This window comes from Phoxinus phoxinus (assembly GCF_949152265.1).
Source record: "Phoxinus phoxinus genome assembly, chromosome: 9".
Lineage (NCBI taxonomy): Eukaryota > Metazoa > Chordata > Actinopteri > Cypriniformes > Leuciscidae > Phoxinus > Phoxinus phoxinus.
The window spans coordinates 6,957,223-6,982,325 of NC_136884.1; the positions used below are offsets into that span (position 1 = coordinate 6,957,223).

General features: G+C 39.1%; 2 protein-coding genes across 16 annotated transcripts in view; both read left to right on the forward strand.

The window, feature by feature from the left end:
- The window catches only part of flncb (filamin C, gamma b (actin binding protein 280)), a 56,021-nt gene extending 45,028 nt beyond the window's left edge, over positions 1 to 10,993 (forward strand). For 8 of the 15 annotated variants that reach the window (XM_079624476.1, XM_079624472.1, XM_079624474.1 and 5 more), the window contains 6 exons: positions 35 to 150; positions 511 to 643; positions 8,845 to 9,021; positions 9,109 to 9,327; positions 9,667 to 9,873; positions 9,957 to 10,993. In XM_079624476.1, coding sequence (XP_079480602.1) covers positions 35 to 150; positions 511 to 643; positions 8,845 to 9,021; positions 9,109 to 9,327; positions 9,667 to 9,873; positions 9,957 to 10,144 — 1,040 coding nt within the window. In that variant the 3' untranslated portion in view covers positions 10,145 to 10,993. Of the gene's footprint in view, positions 1 to 34; positions 151 to 507; positions 644 to 8,844; positions 9,022 to 9,108; positions 9,328 to 9,666; positions 9,874 to 9,956 lie in introns of all 15 variants that reach the window. The other 7 variants (XM_079624469.1, XM_079624471.1, XM_079624473.1 and 4 more) reach the window with 1 other exon arrangement.
- A 591-nt stretch (positions 10,994 to 11,584) lies between these two features.
- Positions 11,585 to 25,103, forward strand: part of kcnd2 (potassium voltage-gated channel, Shal-related subfamily, member 2) — a 244,723-nt gene continuing 231,204 nt past the window's right edge. Inside the window, exons 1-2 of the mRNA XM_079624393.1 lie at positions 11,585 to 11,622; positions 12,268 to 12,355. The gene's annotated coding sequence lies outside the window, so the exon portion shown is untranslated. The remainder of the gene's footprint in view (positions 11,623 to 12,267; positions 12,356 to 25,103) is intronic.

Below are 25,103 nucleotides of genomic sequence, written 5' to 3' on the forward strand. Positions count from 1 at the left end.
CTCACATTTCATTAATTCATTTATTTAATTTCAGGTGACTACGAGGTGTCAATCAAATTTAACGATGAACATATCCCAGACAGCCCTTTCATCGTTCCCATTGCATCACTATCAGATGACGCCCGCCTACTTACCATCACCAGCCTGCAGGTGAGTGACTCCAGATCAAACACACTCGCGCAGAGAGGCCTCGTTATTCTCTGTAGCAGCGGGACAGGTGAGATTCAGGGACTCTTGAGAGCGGATGGCAGCTTATTTATCAACACACTCTTTGAGAGACTGTGAGAGCACTTGATGGAGAGCACAGAACAGCTTATCATGAGACGAGACAAGTGTTTTTGCAGTTCCCTTCACGAAGGGAGTTGCTCAGGAAAGACAAAAGAGCATGGCAAAGTAGTTTTATTTTGGCCGTTGTGAATATTCTCGCTGAGGAAGACGCATCTTTACACGCTAAGCTTTAGAACGCTGAAGATTAGATGAAATGCTACGTCTGCCTGGCTCTCTCAGCAGGAGATGGGTCTGAAGGTGAACCAGGAGGCCTCGTTTGCCGTGCAGCTGAACGGAGCGAGAGGAGCGATTGATGCCAAGGTGCACACACCGTCTGGAGCAGTGGAGGAGTGTTACATCACTGAGCTAGACAATGGTGAGCAAAAAAGACAAGGGAATTATTTGATCTAGAATTAGTTATATGATTGTGTATATTATTATTAGTTATTATTTTATTAAACCATTTTTATTAAAGAATTGTATTATTATTAATATAGTAAAGTATTTTTTAAATATTATATATAATGTATAGTATTTTTTATATATAATATACATAATTTAAATATATAATTTAATATAATATTGTATTAGTTAAATATGTTATTTAATGACTTTGTATATTATTATTTATATATTATTTTGCTATATATATTATTATGATGATTATTGTTTACATTTATAGTATATAAATAATTCTGTATTAATTCTGTGATATATTATGTTATCAAACTATTTGTATTATATTATTTTGTTATTTTTGTATAATTTTTTGTTATATATTATTATTATTTATATTATCTAAATATTTGTTTACATTGTTTAATATATTCATTTCAAAACCCATTATTTTATATTATTTTGTCATTAGGGGCCAAGCACTGAAAGTGCGGAGGCACCTATTGTTTTCGTTCCGGTTCTTATTATTATTATTAGGGGCCAAGCACTGAAGGTGCGGGCACCTATTGTATCTGTTCCCGTACCAAAAATAATTCTTCTTCTTCTTCCGCTCTGGGAGTCTATGGCAGCCCATAGAACCGATCGCGGGAAAGTTGTAATGGTTTGACATTCGGATAGAGGACAGTCCCAACATTAAATACACCAATTTTGGTGTGTCTAAGTCATTCCCTCTAGCGCCACCAACTGTCCAAAGTTTCACTCATGTTTATTCTAATAACTTTTGAACCACAAGGGCTAGAAACAAAATTCTTTTTTCCTCTGATTTCTGACCTCGTGACGATTCGATTGCACCCAATGACGTCATTTTGCGCCATGAAAAGTTTTCCGCCATTTTGAATTTTCCGAAAAAGCTACTTTTTCGAACTCCTCCTAGGCCGTTGCTCCAATTTCCATGAAAATTGAATCAGATCATCTACAGACCATGCCGACAAAAAGTTATGGAATTCAAGTTGATTCGAATTACCGTTCTCGAATACCGCGCAAATAAATTTTACGTAGCGCTTGCAAAAACAGACGTAAGGCCGTATCTCCACAACGCTTTATCGGATTCAGACCAAATTTGGTACATGTCATCACAAGCATGACCTGAGGCTACATGCTGCGTTTCGGCGCAGCGCCACCTACTGGTCCGGAGATATGAAGAATTTATATTTTTGCTTATAACTTCTGAACGGTTTGTCCAAAAATCATAAAAGTGGTCTCGATAGATTCAGGGCGTCATTTTGAGTTGACTGATATCCAATTTGTCCATATCGGCCATTTTGGCTGTCGGCCATTTTGAATTATGTGCTAAAATGCTGTATTTTATGAACGCATGAACGTATCGTTACGAAACTCAGTATGGGTCATCAGTACAACGCCCTAAAAGTACTCAAAAATTTATGAGACAGCGCCACCTTTTGGTCAAAAGTTATAATGAAATTTCCAAAAATGCTAATAACTTTTGAATAAATTTGCCTATAGTAATGACACTGATCTCAATAGATTCCTTGGGTTATGCTGAAAACATAGATACCAATTTTGCCATAGTCAGCCAAACTTCCTGTCCGCCATCTTTATTTTCTTTTAAAACCTACTTTTTCAAACTCCTCCTAGACCGAACGTCCGATTTTCACCAAAATTGGATCGTGTCATCTCCAGACCGTGCCGAGTAAAAGTTATGGATTTCGTGTCGATAGACAAAACCGTTTTCGTATACCGCAGTGGCAAAGTTGAGGCATGATGCCAAAATGACTATTCAGGCTTTATATCTGCAATGCCTTGACATATTGACACCAAACTTTGTATGTGTCATTGTCACTTCACTCTGACCACATCACATCAGTTTCGTAACTGCGCCACCTATTGGTCGAAAGTGATAATCATATTTTTAGTTATTGTGTGTGATTTTTCAACCATTTTGCCCAAATTCATCTTCAAATGTCTTTAATTGCTCCTTGCTGCAGTGGGTCTCACACTCCCAGCCACTTTGGCATGTCTTGTCGTCTTGCTTGCGCTTGGCCCCGGTGATTGCTGCTTGCAGCTATATTTATTATTATTATTCTGCTTCTTCCGACTGGGCGTCTATGGCAGCCCATAGAAGCGTATGCGGGAAAGTTGTTCCGGTATGACATTCTGATAGAGGACATTCCCAACAGTAATTGCACCAATTTTGGTGTCTCTAACTCATTCCCTCTAGCGCCACCACCTGTCCAAAGTTTCACTTATATTATGCTAATAACTTTTAAACCGTAAGGCCTATCAACAAAATTCTTTTTTCCTCTGATTCCTGAGCTCACGACGATTCGACTGGACCCTATGACGTCATTTTCCGTCATAAAAATATGGCCGCCATTTTGAATTGTCCAAAAAACCTTCTTTTGCGAACTCGTCCTAGACGGTTTGTCCGATTTGCACCAAAATTGCACCAGATCATCTTCAGGCTGTGGGGACAAAAAGTTATGGAATTCAAGTTGATTCGTCAAACCGTTTTCGATAAACGCGCAAACAAATTTTACGTAGCGCTTGCGAAAACAGACATAAGGCTGTATCTCCGCATCGCTTAATCGTATTCAAACCAAACTTCCTACATGTCATCACAAGCATGACCTGAGGCTACATGCTGCGTTTCGGCGCAGCGCCACCTACTGGTCTGGAGATATGAAAAAAGGCTATTTTTGCTTATAACTTCTGAACGGTTTGTCCAAAAATCACAAAAGTGGTCTCGATAGATTCAGGGCGTCATGTTGAGTTGACTGATATCCAATTTTTCCATATCGGCCATTTTGGCTGTCGGCCATTTTGAATTATGTGCTAAAATGCTGTATTTTATGAACGCATGAACGTATCGTTACGAAACTCAGTATGGGTCATCAGTACAAAGCCCTAAAGGTACTCAAAAGATTATGAGACAGCGCCACCTTTTGGTCAAAAGTTATAATGAAATTTCCAAAAATGCTAATAACTTTTGAATAAATTTGCCTATAGTAATGACACTGATCTCAATAGATTCCTTGGGTTATGCTGAAAACATAGATACCAATTTTGCCATAGTCAGCCAAACTTCCTGTCCGCCATCTTTATTTTCTTTTAAAACCTACTTTTTCAAACTCCTCCTAGACCGAACGTCCGATTTTCACCAAAATCGGATCGTGTCATCTCCAGACCGTGCCGAGTAAAAGTTATGGATTTCGTGTCGATAGACGAAACCGTTTTCGTATACCGCAGTGGCAAAGTTGAGGCATGATGCCAAAATGACTATTCAGGCTTTATATCTGCAATGCCTTGACATATTGACACCAAACTTTGTATGTGTCATTGTCACTTCACTCTGACCACATCACATCAGTTTCGTAACTGCGCCACCTATTGGTCGAAAGTGATAATCATATTTTTAGTTATTGTATGTGATTTTTCAACCATTTTGCCCAAATTCATCTTCAAATGTCTTTAATTGCTCCTTGCTGCAGTGGGTCTCACACTCCCAGCCACTTTGGCATGTCTTGTCGTCTTGCTTGCGCTTGGCCCCGGTGATTGCTGCTTGCAGCTATATTTTTATATATTATTCATGTTTTTCTTTTTTATTATTATTCGTATTATTTACATGTATACTATATAAATATTTATCTATTAATTATGTAATATATTATTTTATTTGATTATTTAGGGGCCAAGCACTGAAGGTGCGGGCACCTATTGTATCTGTTCCCGTACCAAAAATAATTCTTCTTCTTCTTCCGCTCTGGGAGTCTATGGCAGCCCATAGAACCGATCGCGGGAAAGTTGTAATGGTTTGACATTCGGATAGAGGACAGTCCCAACATTAAATACACCAATTTTGGTGTGTCTAAGTCATTCCCTCTAGCGCCACCAACTGTCCAAAGTTTCACTCATGTTTATTCTAATAACTTTTGAACCACAAGGGCTAGAAACAAAATTCTTTTTTCCTCTGATTCCTGACCTCGTGACGATTCGATTGCACCCAATGACGTCATTTTGCGCCATGAAAAGTTTTCCGCCATTTTGAATTTTCCGAAAAAGCTACTTTTTCGAACTCCTCCTAGGCCGTTGCTCCAATTTCCATGAAAATTGAATCAGATCATCTACAGACCATGCCGACAAAAAGTTATGGAATTCAAGTTGATTCGCTTAGCAATTTTCGAAAAAACCCACAAACAAATTTTACGTAGCGCTTGCGAAAACAGACGTAAGGCTGTATCTCCGCAACGCTTTGTTGGATTCAGACCAAATTTGCCACATGTCATCACAAGCATGACTTGAGCCTACATGCTGCGTTTCGGCGCAGCGCCACCTACTGGTCCGGAGATATGAAAAATGGCTATTTTTGCTTATAACTTCTGAACAGTTTGCCCAAAAATCATCAAATTGGTCTCGTTAGATTCAGGCCAACATGCTGAGTCGACTGATATCCAATTTTACCATGTCGGCCATTTTGGCTGTCGGCCATTTTGAATTTTGTGCTAAAATGCTGTATTTTAAGAACGCATGAATGGATTGTTACGAAACATGGTATGGGTCATCAGCACGATGCCCTGAAGGAGCGTGAGAAGTTTCGAAACAGCGCCACCTTGTGGTCAAAAGTTATAACAACATTTCCAAAAAGGCTAATAACCTTTGAATACATCTGCCTATTGAAATGCCACTGGTCTCAATAGATTCGCTGGGTCACGCTGAGAACATAGATACCAAGTTTGCCATATTTGGCCGAACTTCCTGTCCGCCATCTTGATTTTCAGTCAAAACCTACTTTGTCGAACTCCTCCTAGACCGTTTGTCCGATTTTCACCAAAATCGAATCGTATCATCTCCACACTGTACCGACAAAAAGTTATGGAATTCGTGTTGATTCGTCAAACCGTTCTCAAATACCGCGCAAACAAATTTTACGTTGTGCTACAGCTACAGATTTAGTGCAAAAGTACTACATCGCCCATAACTCCTAGAGTCCGTTTGTCCTAGACTCAAGTGTCTCACACCACTGTGATCCCTGGCTCAAGGCGGACAAAATGGCTATCTCCAATTTCGATTTAGGCCAGAAAAATTTTCTGCTATGTCGAATTTTGTCCGAAACCTACTTTTGCAAACTAGTCCTAGGTTTTTCACCAGATCGGAACCAAACCAGTCTAGGACATTTCTCTGGACTCTCTAGATCAATAAATATCGAAAAAAAAGTTGAACTTTTGCATTTGGGTGGCTGTAACAGGGTCATTTAGAAAAGGGGCGTGGCAAAATACACTAAAAAGCCTATAAATCCCATATGAAAATTCAGAACTTCACCAAAATTGATGAGCATATGTGTCAGAACATGGTGAGGAAGCATGCAGAGTTTCATGGAGATCGGACCATAGGTGGCGCTGTAACTGGCAAAAAGCCTTCAATCTTATTAGGGGTTCAAGCATGAAATGCTGAAACCCTATTGTAATTAAGGATTCGTAAAACGCATCGTGCAGGCCAAACCGTAAGGCCTAGAGACGTGAAACCTGGCCAGATGGTAGGCCTCAATTTGGGGACAACCTATCAGAGTATGACCCCGAATGGCCCATAGGTGGCGCTACAGCAACCAAAAGTTCAAAATTGATCATAGCTCTTAGACCGTTTGTCCCAGGATCAAGTGCCCCAAATCGTTGGAATCCTTGGCTCAAGGCGGACAAAATGGCCATCTCCGATTTTGATTTAGGCCAGAAAAAATTTCTGCTATGTCGAATTTTGTCCAAAACCTACTTTTGCGAACTAGTCCCTGGTTTTTCGCCCGACCGGAGCCAAACCAGTCTAGGACATTTCTCTGGACTCTCTCGATCAATAGTTTTTGAAAAAAAGTAGAATTTTTGCATTTGGTTGGCTATAACAGGGTCATTTGGAAAATGGGCGGGGCAAAATACAGTCAAAAGCCTCTAAATCCTAAACAAAAACTCAGAACATCACGAAAATCGCTGAGCATATGTGTCATGACATGGTGAACAAGCGTGCCGAGTTTCATGCAGATCAGACCATAGGTGGCACTATAAATGGCAAAAAGGTTCCCTTATTATTAGGGGCCAAGCACTGAAGGTGCGGGCACCTATTGTATCTGTTCCCGTACCAAAAATAATTCTTCTTCTTCTTCCGCTCTGGGAGTCTATGGCAGCCCATAGAACCGATCGCGGGAAAGTTGTAATGGTTTGACATTCGGATAGAGGACAGTCCCAACATTAAATACACCAATTTTGGTGTGTCTAAGTCATTCCCTCTAGCGCCACCAACTGTCCAAAGTTTCACTCATGTTTATTCTAATAACTTTTGAACCACAAGGGCTAGAAACAAAATTCTTTTTTCCTCTGATTCCTGACCTCGTGACGATTCGATTGCACCCAATGACGTCATTTTGCGCCATGAAAAGTTTTCCGCCATTTTGAATTTTCCGAAAAAGCTACTTTTTCGAACTCCTCCTAGGCCGTTGCTCCAATTTCCATGAAAATTGAATCAGATCATCTACAGACCATGCCGACAAAAAGTTATGGAATTCAAGTTGATTCGCTTAGCAATTTTCGAAAAAACCCACAAACAAATTTTACGTAGCGCTTGCGAAAACAGACGTAAGGCTGTATCTCCGCAACGCTTTGTTGGATTCAGACCAAATTTGCCACATGTCATCACAAGCATGACTTAAGGCTACATGCTGCGTTTCGGCGCAGCGCCACCTACTGGTCCGGAGATATGAAAAATGGCTATTTTTGCTTATAACTTCTGAACAGTTTGCCCAAAAATCATCAAATTGGTCTCGTTAGATTCAGGCCAACATGCTGAGTCGACTGATATCCAATTTTCCCATATCGGCCATTTTGGCTGTCGGCCATTTTGAATTATGTGCTAAAATGCTGTATTTTATGAACGCATGAACGTATCGTTACGAAACTCAGTATGGGTCATCAGTACAACGCCCTAAAGGTACTCAAAAATTTATGAGACAGCGCCACCTTTTGGTCAAAAGTTATAATGAAATTTCCAAAAATGCTAATAACTTTTGAATAAATTTGCCTATAGTAATGACACTGATCTCAATAGATTCCTTGGGTTATGCTGAAAACATAGATACCAATTTTGCCATAGTCAGCCAAACTTCCTGTCCGCCATCTTTATTTTCTTTTAAAACCTACTTTTTCGAACTCCTCCTAGACCGAATGTCCGATTTTCACCAAAATCGGATCGTGTCATCTCCAGACCGTGCCGAGTAAAAGTTATGGATTTCGTGTCGCTAGACGAAACCGTTTTTGTATACCGCAGTGGCAAAGTTGAGGCATGATGCCAAAATGACTATTCAGGCTTTATATCTGCAATGCCTTGACATATTGACACCAAACTTTGTAAGTGTCATTGTCACTTCACTCTGACCACATCACATCAGTTTCGTAACTGCGCCACCTATTGGTCGAAAGTGATAATCATATTTTTAGTTATTGTATGTGATTTTTCAACCATTTTGCCAAAATTCATCTTTAAATGTCTTCAATTGCTCCTTGCTGCAGTTGGTCTCACACTCCCAGCCACTTTGGCATGTCTTGTCGTCTTGCTTGCGCTTGGCCCCGGTGATTGCTGCTTGCAGCTATATTTATATATTGTTTATGTTATGTTATTATTTGTATTATTATTATTTATATTATCGCAATGAATGTATACATTGCTTAATATATTACTATATAATATATTACTTTAAACATTAATTTTCATTATATTATTTTGTTGTTTTGTCTATTATTCAAGTTTTGTCTTATTTATTATTATGTTATATAAATATGTTATATTATTTTATTAAACCATTTTTATTTTTTTTATTTTGTGTATGATTAATTATACAACAATAATAATAATAGTAATAATGCATTTTATTTATAATGTGTTTTTCTCATACCCAAAGCGCTACAAAAACTGAAAATTGAGGTAAAATAGAGAAATGCAGACATAATACAATACAAGGAAATACAATAAATACAGTAAAACAGTAAAACAAACATTAATAGAATGCAACACCCTACAAATTATGATGACTGTAATATTTAAAGACACACTAGAACTGATGTTAGTTTAGAGTTATATGGATATAGATTGGATTTGAACTTATTCAACATCGCATGCCTGTTTGTGCAGATAAACACGCCATACGGTTTATTCCACGGGAGAACGGCGTCCACTCCATTGATGTCCGTTTTAACGGGAGTCACATCCCAGGCAGTCCCTTCAAGATCCGTGTTGGGGAACCCGGCCAGGCGGGAGATCCAGGAATGGTGACTGCCTTTGGGCCCGGACTGGAGGGGGGAACTACAGGTATGACACCAACCAACCAAGCAGCCAATCACGGGTGTTAACACACAAACGCACGTACATTCACTCAATACATCTCATCCTTCACAGGTGTACCCTCGGATTTCATTGTAAACACGTGTAACGCTGGGTCAGGAGCTCTGTCGGTTACCATTGACGGCCCATCGAAAGTGAAGATGGATTGTCAGGAATGTCCAGAAGGATACAAGGTCACATACACACCCATGGCTCCCGGCAGCTACCTCATCTCCATCAAATATGGAGGACCGCAGCATATTGTGGGCAGTCCCTTCAAAGCCAAAGTCTCCGGTGAGACATCACACACTACCTTAGACTATTTACATATAGGACTGACACTGACACTGGTGTGGTGCTCAGGACACAAAAAATGGCCCTGAAGTCTGGGACAAATACATAAATATGGGGAAATAACTATAAATAAAAGCTGAAAAGGTTTCCAGCACTTATGTTGAAATATGAAATTCTGACTATGAGATGAGGATTATTGTGCAATATGATGGAGTGGATTTGAAACCACACAAGCTTATGAAACTATGAAAATGTGTGGAACTGTTTGACATTTGACCAAATGTAACAGCAACTCATCTTTCATGAAGCAAATCAATAAAAAGAAATCCCCTCTTCCAGGCGCACGTCTGTCCGGCGGACACTCTCTACACGAAACGTCATCGGTTCTGGTGGAAACGGTGACAAAATCATCCTCGGTGGCCGGATCTTTCTCTACTCTGCCAAAGTTCTCGTCTGACGCCAGTAAGGTGGTCTCCAGGGGGGCCGGACTCTCCAAAGCCTTCATTGGCCAGAAGAACACCTTCACGGTGGACTGCAGTAAAGCAGGTACATCACTTTTTCAAGCATGCATGGATGTATTTGTACATTCACTAGTGCACATTCACAGATGACTCATTTTATTTTTGCAGGGACAAACATGTTAATGGTAGGAGTGCACGGGCCAAAGACTCCCTGTGAGGAAGTCTACGTCAAACACATGGGCAACAGAATGTACAATGTCACATACACAGTGAAGGAGAAAGGAGACTACATCCTCATAGTCAAATGGGGCGAAGAAATGGTGCCCGGAAGCCCTTTCCACGTCACAGTGCCTTAAAAGACTGTCTTTAGATCCTCTCCACTATGCAAAGACTCTACTGATCGTCCTGGGACAGAGACGGGACTCACCGACAATGCCTTTTCATGACATATTAACTCACTGTGTTTTACAAGTAATCAAGAAAACGTTCTATATCTGCATACGCTTTATCCAAAGGTCATCATGTGTTCATTTCACGCTCGGTTATGTATCTTAACTTTTTTTTTATGATGTTATTTTAGATGTTGTGAGACTAGAGAATGTTTGAAGCAGAAGTGAATGATAAAATGGTTTTGCACTGCCCCAGCAGTTGCTGTTTTGAAGATGCTACATACCCTGTTACCAGTCAAGTTACTGTCCGGACCATTTACAGACGTAATTTAACAGCTGAGTTATTTAATCTTTTTATTATTATTATTATCTAATGCTAAATCTGGTCTTATTTTTATGAGGGAATAACATAATTTAGTCCCTGAGTCTGGACTAGGTTTGCACCCGGTCCTCCTGATCAAGGGCTTAGTTTGAGCAGGGAAAGCCTAATATTTGAGTCCTAGTGGACTAGGTTTAGGCTCACACTGGGTCTAAACCGGTCCCGGGTGGCCCAGCACCCCTGCAGACTGGGTTGTGTGATTGGTTAGATTAGTTTTTTTTTTTTTTTTTTTTTACCAAACGGTGTAGCAAAAACCGTTCAGCATGTGAATGTTTGAAATCCCACAGTTTTTACAGTGACTATATTAAAGAGCAACATTTTATAGTGATTTTATATGTATGAATTTAAAATAGAAATGTATGGAGAAACACTAATTGTTTGATATTTTATTCTACTGTTTGGTAAAACTGTGCTGGCATATTAAAATTTTAATTGATGATGTGCTGTTTATTGATGTCCATATTATATTATATTATATTATATTATATTATATTATATTATATTATATATGCATCTGTAGTTCCTGGACAGAATGTTACAGTCAACCTAAATATAAAAATGTTTTTTTTTATATAGAACCAAGTTAAGTTAACCAAAATAATAACTGGTCATATTATTCATATCATATCAACCTCAATCAATCAATCAATCAAAAATGTATTTTTAGAGCACTTTAAAATCCAAAGTGGACACAAAGTGCTGTACAGTAAAACAATAATACATAAAAACCATAAGTACAAAGCTCACTTGACCTATAAAATACAAATAAAAACAATAACAAACCATACAATGAACCAATACCATCAACATCACCAAACATGAATGGTCAATTTCAGTTATCAAAGGCCAAATAATAGAGGTGGGTAAGGAACACGTGCCATATATTAATAAAACTAACAAGTAACCTTCAGAAACATTTTCTCCATGACTGTAAGTCGTGTGTTTGTTTCGTTCGCAGCCTCTAGAGGGCGATCTCACACTATTTCAATGCCAGGTGTAGTTAATGAGGTATTAGATAATTAGAGGCTCAATCGCTGCATGCTGGCCGGGACAGAAGCTCTTTCAGGTCAGTGTTTGAGCTATACTGATTTAAAAGAACAATATTTCCAATGAATCCCAGATAAACACATGAAAGATGATTCAAATAAATAAGCACAGCAGTCTTTCTGTTATCAAGTGTATCAGTATCTTGAGAGAGATGAGTTTCCTCTCAGGTCTCATCACTAACTTAGGTGAACCACATTAAACATATCGGGAGGAAAATTCCTTCAAAGAGGCAAATAAGAATGGAATGGTGTTACAACTGAGATTAATCAACCAATACACTGCGGGAATGTAACATTTCAGGGCCTGAAGTGTATCAAATATATGTGTGTGGTGTAATGTGAAATGCTCAAATTATCAAGCTCTTGAGGTTTCTTTCCAGTTTAATGAGCAGAATATAAACGCATTACTTTGTTTTATTTCCCTGATCTGATCTTGGCCCATAATTTGAATGTGTAATATTCTCTGTTTTATGAATCCAGTCAGTTTGTATGCTATTTTGCTAGAGACATCAATATAGGCCTAGGCCTATATATGCTGCTCATCTATCATCATGTCAGAGACCAAATAAATATAAAAAAGCTGCAGTAGCCTACGTCAGTCACTTTATATGGGTACTGCTCGATTTGGGCTTTCATATTGATCGATGACCATTTTGTTGATGCAGGAATCAGATGCAACATGGATGCGACTAGGAAAAGGAGGATAAAGTGGATCGCAGAACGAATATCTACTTCCTCGGATCCATTGGTTGTGTAAGATCCATTGATTTTGATTGGTCAATCGCGCTTTCCTGTCGTCAGATTTTTCTTTATACATTTAATCTTCTACTTTCATCTTCCACTCTCTCAATTGTTTCGTACAAACGCAATTGCGCTATCTATCTATTGTACTACTGAAAATTACCTCATAATAATAGGCCCGTTCACACCAAAAACGATAATATTGTTAGCGTTCACGCCAACTGACGATATGTTTAGCGTGCTCTGCAGTTATGTAAAACAGGGAATTCTGATTGGCTGTCAATGTTTTTATCATAAGTGATGATTTGATATCATTCCTTTGTGTTGTTGTTATAGCTGGGATGTGCACTGCGCCATTAGCATAATTAAAGTTCATACCCTACCTAACCTATATTACCATCCACACAATGATAACATTCTAAGTGTGCGCTGCCAATGCTCAAGTTCTGATTGGCCGTCAATGTTTTTATCATTCATCTGAAAGTGATTCCAACAATATCGCTCCTCTGTGTCGTGATCGTTATAGTTGTGGTGTGGATTGAGCTATTCTCGTAGAATTAGAATGATTGTTAAAACTTTATAGGCGTAGTATTGTTATCATAACTTGGTTTATAGTCCATTTAGTCCCAGTAAAATTTAAATCCCAGTACTACTATTCTCCATAGAGGCACACGTTCAAATGCTGAATTAAATAGGTTATGTATGTATATTCAAATTACATTATGGGAGTTAAAGGTTTCTTCATGTGACTGGCCCCTGTAGGCTCACAGGTCAACCTGATCCCTTTATGTGATTTTTATCACCTTTTGCTCTCGGCCTCTGCAATATCCATCCCTGGAACTCTCTTCCTGCAAATAAAGAGATAGATGGCCAGTGTCCACCTCATCAGTATGTGAACATCCTACTGAAAGGTGCTTGATCTCTACTTTCTTCTTGTCCCTGAGCCAGGCCTCCAGGAACGGGCTAGATAGAGCCCATCTTAATGAGATACGGGGGATGACAGGAACCTAATGGATTCCTGGTCATTTGTAATGAGGATGTAAATGGCAATAAAGGCTCTGGGGCTCTGGAATTAAAGCTGCATATTTCTAACACTGAGTCGCAGTGGAGTCCTTCTAACGGATTTCTCGTTATAGTGAAAAAGAGCCAGGAAGGGAGAAAAGCCATTTAAAGAGAGCGGGAGCGAGAGGGATTTCAACACCTGGTTGGGTGTGTGGGACAATCACTTAGCAATGTAAATGACCTTGCACCTGTGGATGGAGGGACAGTGGGGCGCACCGTCCTTCCTTTGACTGTGTTTGAGTTAGTGGGCTTAATCTCCAGTGGATTGTGACGCAAACTGGGGAGGGTCAACAGGAACAAATGCGTTTTTCTTTTATCTGAAAAGATGGATAGATAGCGACTGTGATTTCTTTTATAAAATGGGAAGCTTGTTTCTGCCACAGAATAAAAATTAAAGGACATTGTGACTTTTTCTCGCATTTGCGGATCTGGGCCGACACTGTTTCTACCACGTATATCCTCTATAGTAATAATGTCAAAAACGACTGTGTTTTACTGCATTCACACCATGTCAGGTAGTACAGAGGTCATGTGGTACCAATCAGAGCTCTTCTTACAAGTTGGATTTTCGGTAATTACGACATGGTGTGGATGCACCTTGAATCTGCAGTGGTCAGGTGGTAAAGAGGTCACATGGTCCCAGTCAGAGCTCTCAGAAAATTCCCAGTTGTAATTATGAGTTCTATGAGGACGTGAAAGCTTTTTACAAGTTGGAATCACGTAGTTGCGGTAATTACGACGTGGTGTGAACGTACCTTGAATCTGCACTGGTCAGGTGGTGCACAGGTCACGTGGAACCAGTCAGAGCTCTCTTAAATCTTCAGAGGTCATGTGGTACCACTCAGAGCCCACAGAAAATTCCCAGTTTACACGTTGTAATTACGAGCTCAATGAGGACGTGACCGCTTTTAACAAGTCGCAATCTTGTAATTCCAACATGGTGTGAACACACCTTTAACATCAAATGTTTTTGGTTTGAGAGTTGGTGTTTCAGTTTATGAACCTAATTTTTTAATAGACAGGAGACATTTAGGGGATTTATGTATTCATTTTTACAATAACCATTGGAAAAAAAGTAAGTTTAAGTGGTTAGAAAAGACATATCACTTTTAGAAACCCCTCCTAACCCTAAGTTTTTGTCAAGCCAACATAATTACGCACTGTGTTCATAATAGCAGAAAGCACTATGATGGATTTCAGGAACCATTAGCAGTGGGACTTTTTCATTGAGCGTGTGCAGTAAGACAGCACTACTAATGGTAATGGTAGGTGTCGAGGTGGATGCTGAAGTGTTTCCTCACTTTTCCTCAGGCGTCATGGCAACCCTGGTTAATAGAGGAGGTTGGTTGTCTTATCAGAAAATGCAATCTGCTGAGTTTACTGGGGGAGAGGACAGATTGCGGGCATGATGGGAAATTTCCATCACCTGCTTTTTCACTTACAGCTAACCACACGTCTAAATTTGAAAGCGAGTGCACTTCCAAAGATAAACACCCTTCGGGCAACACTGATTAATTCATATGTGTCATGCAGACAGGGTTCATTTTATGTATACAAATATGTCCAGCACATGTGATGGTTCAGGGCTCTCCGGAGGCCTGCGTCTGTGCTGTTGAAGCCACAGAATACCAAAACCTCGGCCGGAGTCATATCCATCCTAATCCATGCTAATGGAAAGAACACTATCTTCAATTTTTCCCTCATGAATCATGAATAGGAGTTTCAGTTGATACTCTGGGAGCAGTGCAATTCTGTAGCAGGAGGAGGAAGAGTAAATTATTAAGGCTATGATACAACAATCTATTAAGTGTGCATGTGTAAATGTGTTTCTGGGCACGCAGCTATAGCAGATATTATATATGCGAACATGATGCATGCATATGTATTTATGAAAAATCTTGTTTTACTACAGTAGACGTGTGATAATGCAGAAAGTGATGCAAGTGCAAAACCACCGTCCACTTGGTGGCAGCAGACACTACATGAACACGGTTGATTGAAAGTTAGAATGATATGCTATTATTATTACAGTAATATTTATCAGAGTGATCTTAAGGAAACTGAAAACTGTGCCACAAATGGTTAGAGATTTGGACCTTTATAGATAAAACCTCTATGGAGAATTGACTAGGAGGTCATTTATGAACATAGTCCTCACAGAATGCTTAGGCTGTACAATAGTGCAGTCAAGTTCTTTAGATGTTTACCATGGTTCTGCATGATTACCATATTCATATAGCCACTTTTCCAAAGAATAGGCCCTATGCACAGCTTCACTACTTCCTGAACTTAAGCAGGGACCTTTGTTTCCTGTCTGCCAGGATTGGCCAAACTGATTAATCCAGGTGTGTCTGACCAACAACAATAATCAGACACACCTGGATTAATCAGTTTGGCCAATCCTGGCAGACAGGAAACAAAGGTCCCTGCTTAAGTTCAGGAAGTAGTGAAGCTGTGCATAGGGCCTATTCCCACTCCAACATGATCACGCATTGTCACCTTCAATCAAAATGCAAATTCCGCATCACACACAATATTTGAGGATAAAAAGGTCTTCTAGTTAGCCATTAATATTCCTGATGGCACGTTTGCATGATGGTGATTAACGCTTTGGTTTTTTCCTCCCTCGGACCATCTGGACAGCAGTTAAATGGACCACTGCAGTCAGCCCACAAACCATCTCTCCCGCTCGCATTTTGCCCTCTCCGATCATCTTGACTTGATTTCAAGATCTTTTTTTTTTTTTTTTCCTCCGGCAAACTCAGTGAGCTATGAGATTGCAGAGCCTTCATCAAAACCATAACTGGCTTCTGATGGCATTCACGCTCTTGCGTTTGTTGCTTTTATTATGTGTGTTATTATTCGGCTGAACAGATGATTTGCAATTAATACTATTCAGAGTAGGAAGGAAGGGGGAGGTGGAGGAGGAGGAGGAGGAGAAGACCAAGGGATAAAAATACTACTCCTATTTATATGAGCCGGAATTCTAATCCAGGAGGAATGACGCATCGGTCCAACCCATTAACAGACCAAAGGATCCAAGCATCACTTTTTTTCTTATTTCTCATCTTCTATTCTTACGTTTCCTTTTATAATATCAACGACACTCGCTTTGAGGCGTTCACACCTCTTGAGTTGAAATGCATGGCTAGATTTCACACTTCTCTGCAAAAAAACGAATCTAAAATTATATCTAGTCTATTCTTAATAAACATGCTCTTTTCTTCCCGACATTAAATATCTTCCTCTGTCGACGTCTCTCCACTTAACTGGCGCTCTCTCTCCTCCTCCTCTATATAGTTCTGTCTCTTTTATCTGCTAACCCAGTTGTTCTGGACAAAAGTAGAAACCTTGAGGGAAGTGGGCCACTAGTGCAGGCACTGCGTACGGTCTGTATGTGTGCCTTTCATTTCGTTTCATACAGTACTTCTCAATGGTGTTCCATTCATCTATTCATACGTGGAGTTGTGTGTTTTAATGCATGCGCCACAAAATGTGAAGGGCATTCTGTACTTGTGTTTGTGAGTGCACGCAATAACTTGCATTGGATGGATGGATGGATGGATAGAAGATATGGACATTGATGGATGGATGGATGGATGGATGGATGCTCTACAAAACCTACATACTCTGCTCTTGTTCACTCTATTGTCTCATCATGTCTGATATGTTGCAAACCCCGTTCATGTTTCTGTCTGCACCTTGCAAACATTTCCCGCCTCTTGCCCGTGGGAGCTATAAATATTATTTTTTTCTTTATTCTGCTCATTTGACACCTGTCCTTACCTGTCTGTCACATTCATCTGATGACAGATATCTTACAGGTGTACAATCACCCAACGATATTGAATTTCTTTCTTTAAAAAACACAACAGAAACAATGATTTATGTTACATCGATCTCTGTACAAAACCAATCATGCAATACTATAACAAAGAGCAACAAGTGCATGTCAGGGACACACTGTGCAGCATGTTAACTAAGAATGCTAAATGTAAACATGACACATTTAGATATCAACTTTTTCTCCTTTTATGTGGATTCATATGGAATCGTTGTGCATATTGGTTATATTTCCCAGCCTTACGGTGAGGGCCAAGATGAGTCTTCAATATTTGTTGTCCCCGTGAGGCTTCTCAGCTGCTGCACAACACCTCAAAGTGTTTGTCCTTTATGCATAAACTACCCAACATGCATTATTCAAATGACTGGAGTTCCAGCCACAGCCTCATAACCATATACAAACTCTTCAGTGTGCTGAACTGGGAAATAAAATCCCCCTCTCTCTCTCTCTCCCCTTCTCACTTTGTTCTCATATAAATGACAGGAACTATAGTAGTCTACCGTGCACAGACTTTTTTTGGTTTGGCAAATTGGAGTATTGGTGCCTTAAAGGAACACTCCACTTTTTTTGGAAATAGGCTCATTTTCCAACTCCCCTAGAGTTAAACAGTTTCACCGTTTTCGAATCCATTCAGCCGATCTCCGGGTCTGGCGCTAGCACTTTTAGCATAGCTTAGCATAGATCATTGAATATGATTAGACCGTTAGCATCTCTCTCAAAAAAATTACCAAAGAGTTTCGAACATTTTTCCTATTTAAAACTTGACTCTTCTGTAGTTACATCGTGTACTAAGACCGACAGAAAATTAAAAGTAGCGATTTTCTAGGCCAATATGACTAGGAACTATACTCTCATTCCTGCGTAATAATCAAGGAACTGCTGCCATACCAGCAGCGCAATGATATCGGTCTTTCTGTCGGTCTTAGTACACGATGTAACTACAGAAGAGTCAAGTTTTAAATAGGAAAAATATCCTTTTTTTTTTAGAGAGATGCTAACGGTCTAATGAGATTCAATGATCTATGCTAAGCTATGCTAAAAGTGCTACCGCCAGACCCGGAGATCGGCTGAATGGATTCGAAAGCGGTAAAACTCAACTGCTTAACTCTAGGGGAGTTGGAAAATGAGCCTATTTCCAAAAAAAGTGGAATGTTCCTTTAAGATTTATTTATTTGGTTGAATGGGAACCATTTAGTGCAGGGCTTTTCAAACTGGGGTACTAGGCTAAAAGTTTAAAGATTTTTATTTATTTATTTATAATAAAACACTACAGTGTGTAGAAAAAATGTATAATGTAACCTAATGGAAACTACAGAAAGTGTAACTGTTATGATAGACTAGATTATTCTCCGCTCTCGTTTGAGCCGCAGGCGTCTGTGTGTTTAACAGGTTCTCATGCCCGCTGGGTCATCGTCGGGTCAGAGTAAGGTATCTGTTGAATAACCAGCTCAACGCTCGGTCCTGTTTTGGAGTAGAATAGCATGTTCAATTAACATCTGTGCTAAGCAATGAATGTGCAGTAATTGTTAATTACTCCAGCGTCTTGCTCAGGTTGAGCCTCGGCTGAGTAAATTGCTGTAATTCTTCAGTCATTTTTCTATTTAATCAGGTGAGCGTCTCGCCACCTCCCGGTCCCAAACCGCAGCGCTCTCCCCCTTCAGCGGCCCGTAATTGGCCTAATGAAGAATCCAATCTCAACTGGCATCACATTAGAAACCTGTCATTCTCACTCACCCTCTCTCGATGCGTCTCATCTCGTCTGTTTATCGGCTCAAAGCTATGATGCTCTTTTCAGTGGGGATGAGCGAGGGGTTAAAGGTTAAGAGTAGCCTATAAAGTTCATTAATGGGGAAAAAACCCTCTTTAGATGGCCAATTACAACCACCTCGAGGAGGACAGAATGAGTGTGAATGAGACCGCTTGATTCTCTGGCAACTGCAGGTTTAAGGTCTCTCTCTCTCTCTCTCTCTCTCTCTCTCTCTCTCTCTCTCTATTTTTTATTTTTTTTTAACTACATGATGATGGGTTTTTACTACTTTGGAACTTGTAAACTATAGCAAATATGTCTGGAAATATGTTGAAGATATATTCAGACATGACATTTTGGCATTATGAGCATTTTCATATTAATGACCCCCCCCCCCACCCTTATGTATTTATATAAGATTTAAATATTCAAATTAACATTTAAAAATCAGTTTTTCTTTGTTTACATGTCATTCTTATAATATATACACTTACTATGTTATATACGTCACACACACACACACACACACACACACACACACACACACACACACACACACACACACACACACACACACACACACACAATTAACATGTTTTTTATTTACTTTTTTACTTTCATTTAACAGACACATTACAGTAAAATTACAGTGAATACATGTATAATGCCACAAACTTTGTGGGATTTTTTTTTTTTTATTTTAAACAAACTTTGGAGCTTTCTATTCATCAAAGAATCCATGTATCATGGTTTCCACCATTCCACCAAAATATTAAGCAGCACAACTGTTTTTAACAGTGATAGTAAATATTTCTTGAGCATAAAATCAGCATGAGAATGATTTCTGAAGGATCACGTGACACTGAAAGGCTTTGCACCACAGGAATAAATAACATGTAAAGGCAATGCAAAGATAAAATACCTGCAAGATGAATATTACAGGTACATTTAGCCCGTGGGGGTTTATGTGCCTGGGAAAAGCTGGTGTGTCCAGTTCCACATCATGTGTTACCTTGCTATTCTCCTGTTCTTTCTGTCTCTCTTGTCCTTGCTCGCATCTATCCTATTTCTACAGATGGCATCTGATTACATCTCATCCACTCCACTCTCTGATGGCGAGCCGTAATCACACTCCTCAAAATGGGCACCATAGTTAGGTTGCCATGCTGTTCTCAAGTGGACACACCACAGACACATAGCCTGTCACTGGAAAAACACTCACCCTTCCCCAGAATCCTCGCCGCCAACAAACTCAAGAGCTGTTCCCCATGACATTCGTGTTGTTTACCAGCCTCGGCCCATGATGCCAGATGGTTGCCTGGTACATGTGCCGATGCAGGACTAGGAGCGAGTGATATCACTGATGATCTCATCACTGTTGGCTCCAGAGGCTTTCATCAGGTGTGGACTCGTGGGATTGACAGGCCTGCGGGAACAAATGAGATTTTTAACCCCAATTGTCCTCCGGTCTGCAGCTGATGAGGAATATTGCAGGTGTGCATGTGTTTGGAAGGGGCATAATTACCTGCATGATGGACGTGTGTCCCTTTATCTTTTTTTGAACTGTCCGCCGCCCCATGGCGCCAGGCGGAGCTCACACACTCGCACACACACAAATTAGGGCTGTCAAAATTAATACATTACTGTTTGATTTTTGTTTAAATAGTATTTTTTCTGTTACTGTTTTTTATGGGTATTCAAATAATTTTTATAATAATTCATTACATTTATATAGCGCTTTTGATGATTATTATCATCATGATAAATTTTAATAATTTTTTTTTTTAGAAAGATGATATATATTTAATTCAGGTCATGAGACATTTATGTCGATAATTTAATAGGACAAAAATCATATTTAAAAAAAAATATTATTATTATTATTATTATCTGCATGTTTTTTTAGCTTTTAAAATCAAGTTCATAAAGTGTGGTATTTTCTTATTTATGTTTGTAACCTGTGTTATATGTTGTTATATCTAATACGTTTTAGTGAGGTTTTAAGCTAATGTTTATTTACAACATTTTTTTTTTACAACTCTAAACATAAATAGATTATTAAGAAATTATTAACAAATCTAAATATGAGTGTGCTATATATAACATGCTTTTTTAATGTGCAAAATTTCTTTTATTAAATAATTTAATTTCATTAATATATATATATATATATATATATATATATATATATATATAATTTTTTTTTTTTTTGCATATTTTTAGAAACCTGTGCATTGTCTGATATATAATCGTTGTTTTAGTACACAGTTTGTTTCTAATATTATAATCGATTGGCAGCCCTAAATATAGCCTACATATATATGTATATCCAAAGTAAAATGATGATGCGGTCACTGCGGTTGCTTAAAGAGCATATTGCAGGTTTTTTTTTTTTTCAGAATTAATATATAACCTTGTATGAAAATACCATATGAAGAGTAAATGCATGATTAAATTTTTTTTTGCCAGACATAAGGGCACAAATTTAGTAGAAAACGTGACAGTTTCCTTGACCGTGTTGAAAAAGCGCTTTTTTTTCACCACCGCGTCATATTACGTCAGAATGGGGAGTCGTTTGCCGGCTCTGCGTTCGCTCAGTGCAGAATAGGCTGGTATTATGTTGAAGCGGTCGTGATTCAGTGTGTTTTCGGTGGTTATTGTATTTCAATTAATAATTATCGTGATAAATGACTGTGAATTATGGCCTGTCAGGACATCGAGTCCACAGGTTTCCGAACAAGAAAAAGGATGGTGCTTTCTTCCGTGTTTGTGTGCGTTTTGTGCAGGGTAAGAGACGGGACTTCGCTTCTGCGTCTGCTTTGAAAAACGCGGTAGTGTGTAGCGTTCACTATAGACTGCATGATTATAATCCCGGCGATATGATGAGTTAACGTTACGTTATATGATGACGGCGATATGTGCACACTGTCCCGGCTCCTTCATCGGGTCGCCCGGTCCGCCGTCAGCATGTGGGTCGGCCACCGGTGGGAAACATGACGCTCACGGATCCGTCAGAGATCACTTATTGTACATTTGTTTTACAAAATGTGCCTTGTCTTAATTTAATTCATTAACGTATCCTCCATAAACTTGTAATGTCTTGCAAGTCTGCAGCCTACACTTATTATTATTATAATATAATATAATGTTCATTTTCAATCTGTACTCCGAATTTTAATGTTTGTGTTGGCTGCTTCTACATATAAAAATTTTATACAGTAAGAAAGTTGTGATTGTGATTATTTTTTTATTAATTATCACCAAGTGGGGCCATTCAAAACCTTTATAATGTCCCTCTTTCTCTGGAAACTGTCTCCTAATGGCTGACATACACGTGCAGGTAAGGGTCTAAATACTAGCTTTGCTATTGCCTGACACATAATTACAATATTGTGATCTGAGCATAGTGTTATGCGACATATCGTCGGCTAACGTGAATACATCTATAAGCTAACACTGTTCTCTCACCGAGACCCGACTCCTGCCCTGTTCTCCTCACACCACAGCTCAATGCGTCTCCTCTGACCGTTGTTTTGTCTAATCCTGACCTGTCTACTCTCTTGGCTTCATATCAGGCTCATAATTATATGGCTGAGGTCCGTCATACGAGTAAACATTTAGGCTACAATTTCCTCAGCGTCCGATAACTGTCATTGCGATCCATTGCTTTCCTATTGTTTACTTTGACCGCGCTCCCCCATGCTACGTCAGTTCCGGTTTGGCGGTTTTCAAATGCGGAAGTAAAATTTTCTCACAAAAACGACTCCAGAAGCCTAAATAGCGTTTTATAAGTATATGTTTATATTTAAATCTAGTTCCTACATTATTGTTCTATACATTGGCGCACTGGGTACTCTAACCTGCAATATGCCCTTTAAGACTTCCCAGCAGCCTCTCCGCGTGAGGGTTCAGGCGAGTAATGGCGTGTAATTAGACGGGGCCCGGGTCTGCTCGTCCTTTCCCAGCTGACACTGACTCATGGAGGGCCACACCGGGCTCTTAATGGATAGCTTGTTTGTGTGAGCGTCAGGCTTCTGTGCTCGTCCTTGGGTGGGTGAACGGCTTCTCCCGCTGCTGAGGACACTTACAGTTCAATGGCCATCTAATGTCTGGACTCGCATGAGCGCATGCGTTCGGTGCAGCAGGTGTCTGTGAAGGTCACTTGTAAGTGTGCTTGTAGGGTTGGACACACAGTTACGCCGCTCTCGCACAGTATTGGCATCTACAGGTCCTGACGGAGGCCTCTGGCACTCGATGGTCCATCTGTCAGTCTGTCTCGTGCTCTTTCTGTCTCTTCCTCTTTCCCGCGAGCGGTCAGATTTCTCAGTCGCACTTGCGCTTCTCCTGACAAGCTCTTTTATCAGGTCTGAATGTAGTGCACTTTTCCCTGAGCTAACCTCTCCATCTCAATCAATCACGAGAGAGAGAGAAAACAGAACGGGAGGGAAGAGAGGCAGATGATAAGAAAAGACAGACAGTTTCATAGATGGATAGTTAGTCTTACTCAAGGACACGTGCTTCCTGTTCGCGCACCCGCTAGTCCAGTCGAAGTTTTGCCCCAGCTGGCAGATGATGTAACTCTCATTTCAAAGTACTTTAATTGACATGACTGTTTACATTGACACCGTTTTCATTTTTTTTAACATTTTGATTTACAAACGGCAAATTCTAATATCGTACTAATTCTGACATCGCCATCTACTGGCCTGGCATGAACAATACACCGTTTTTAGTCATTTTCACGGATCCTTGTGAACGGGACCAGTTTGACAACGTTGTTGTCTGTATGCAAAACTTTTTTTAAAAATGTAAAGGAAAAACTTTTTTTAAAGTACGTTGTTGTCATGTAAACCCTAAATCAAAGCAGTGTTGTTTTTATTATTATTTCAATTCAATTAAAATAAGTTGGTAGTGTTGTTGTTCTAAAATGATGGTAGCCTACGTAGCAGATTTTTTTTAATGATTTTTATAATTCAGAATTTTTCATTGCATTGTATTTTTTATTTTCATATTAGATAGTCTTAATAAAATATTAAAAAATATACTGAGCAGAAAAAAATAGTACAAATATTTTTTATTTTATATGTAAAAATATGCTGAGCAGAAAATAGTAGGCCTACAAATTATTTGATAAAAAATGGCTCTGCATAATTTTGTAGAATATCTAACATATAAAATGAAATATGCAATGAAAAAATTCTGAATTATAAAAATTAAAAACAAAAGTTTTATTTGCTACATACTGTCATTTTAAAACAACAACACTGCCAGTGCCACCTTATTTTATTTTAATTGAATATAAATAATAATAATAATTCTTGTCTTGTACAAATTATCATTATTATTGGTTAAAACATTGTTGTTTTCTCTGCTTCACATGTTTGTTTGTTAAATATTTGTTATTACTAATACATAATAATAATAATGATGACAGTGATTCATTCAGAGTTTTGCTATTTTCCCCCTATACTTTTTTACTTCAAGAAAAATCTTTATTTTTTCCCCCCAAGTGAAACATCAATCACAAAAGTCATTATTACAGTAGATGTTTTGCCATTGAAAAAAAAAATGAAGGTGAGTCGATAACAGTTTTCATTTTGGGGTGAATAATTTATATAGAAATGTCTTTCACATCTGAACACATCTTCAAAAAGTTTGAGTTTACTTGTCAGGCCTTTGTTAAACATGTTTCACAGCTTCTGAAGAAGGCAAACCTTCAAAAAAATAAAAACATATGTGGGGAAAATTGAGTTGTTTGGCCTTTACAGCTATCTGCGAATGCGCTTCATCTTTGGTATTGAACATGGCACTTCTATCGGCAGTTCAGGTTGCCATGGTTACATGCCAGGCCCAGACAACAGTCGTCAGGGAAGGAATGCAGATACGAGAGCTTGACGCACTAAAAGGCTTTTAAATGTGAAAATAGACTCTGTTCCTATACTGTAATTGGTCAAATCTACCGAAGGATCAATCGGAAGGATGTATCCGAAACTTTAAGAGAAGGATAATGAAGAGGAAGGGAGTAAAGAATCTAGAGCTTTCGCCTACATAACTTGTAAACACTCGGAGGGCAAATGTTGTGCAGTGCTTTGTTTCGTGCCATTGAG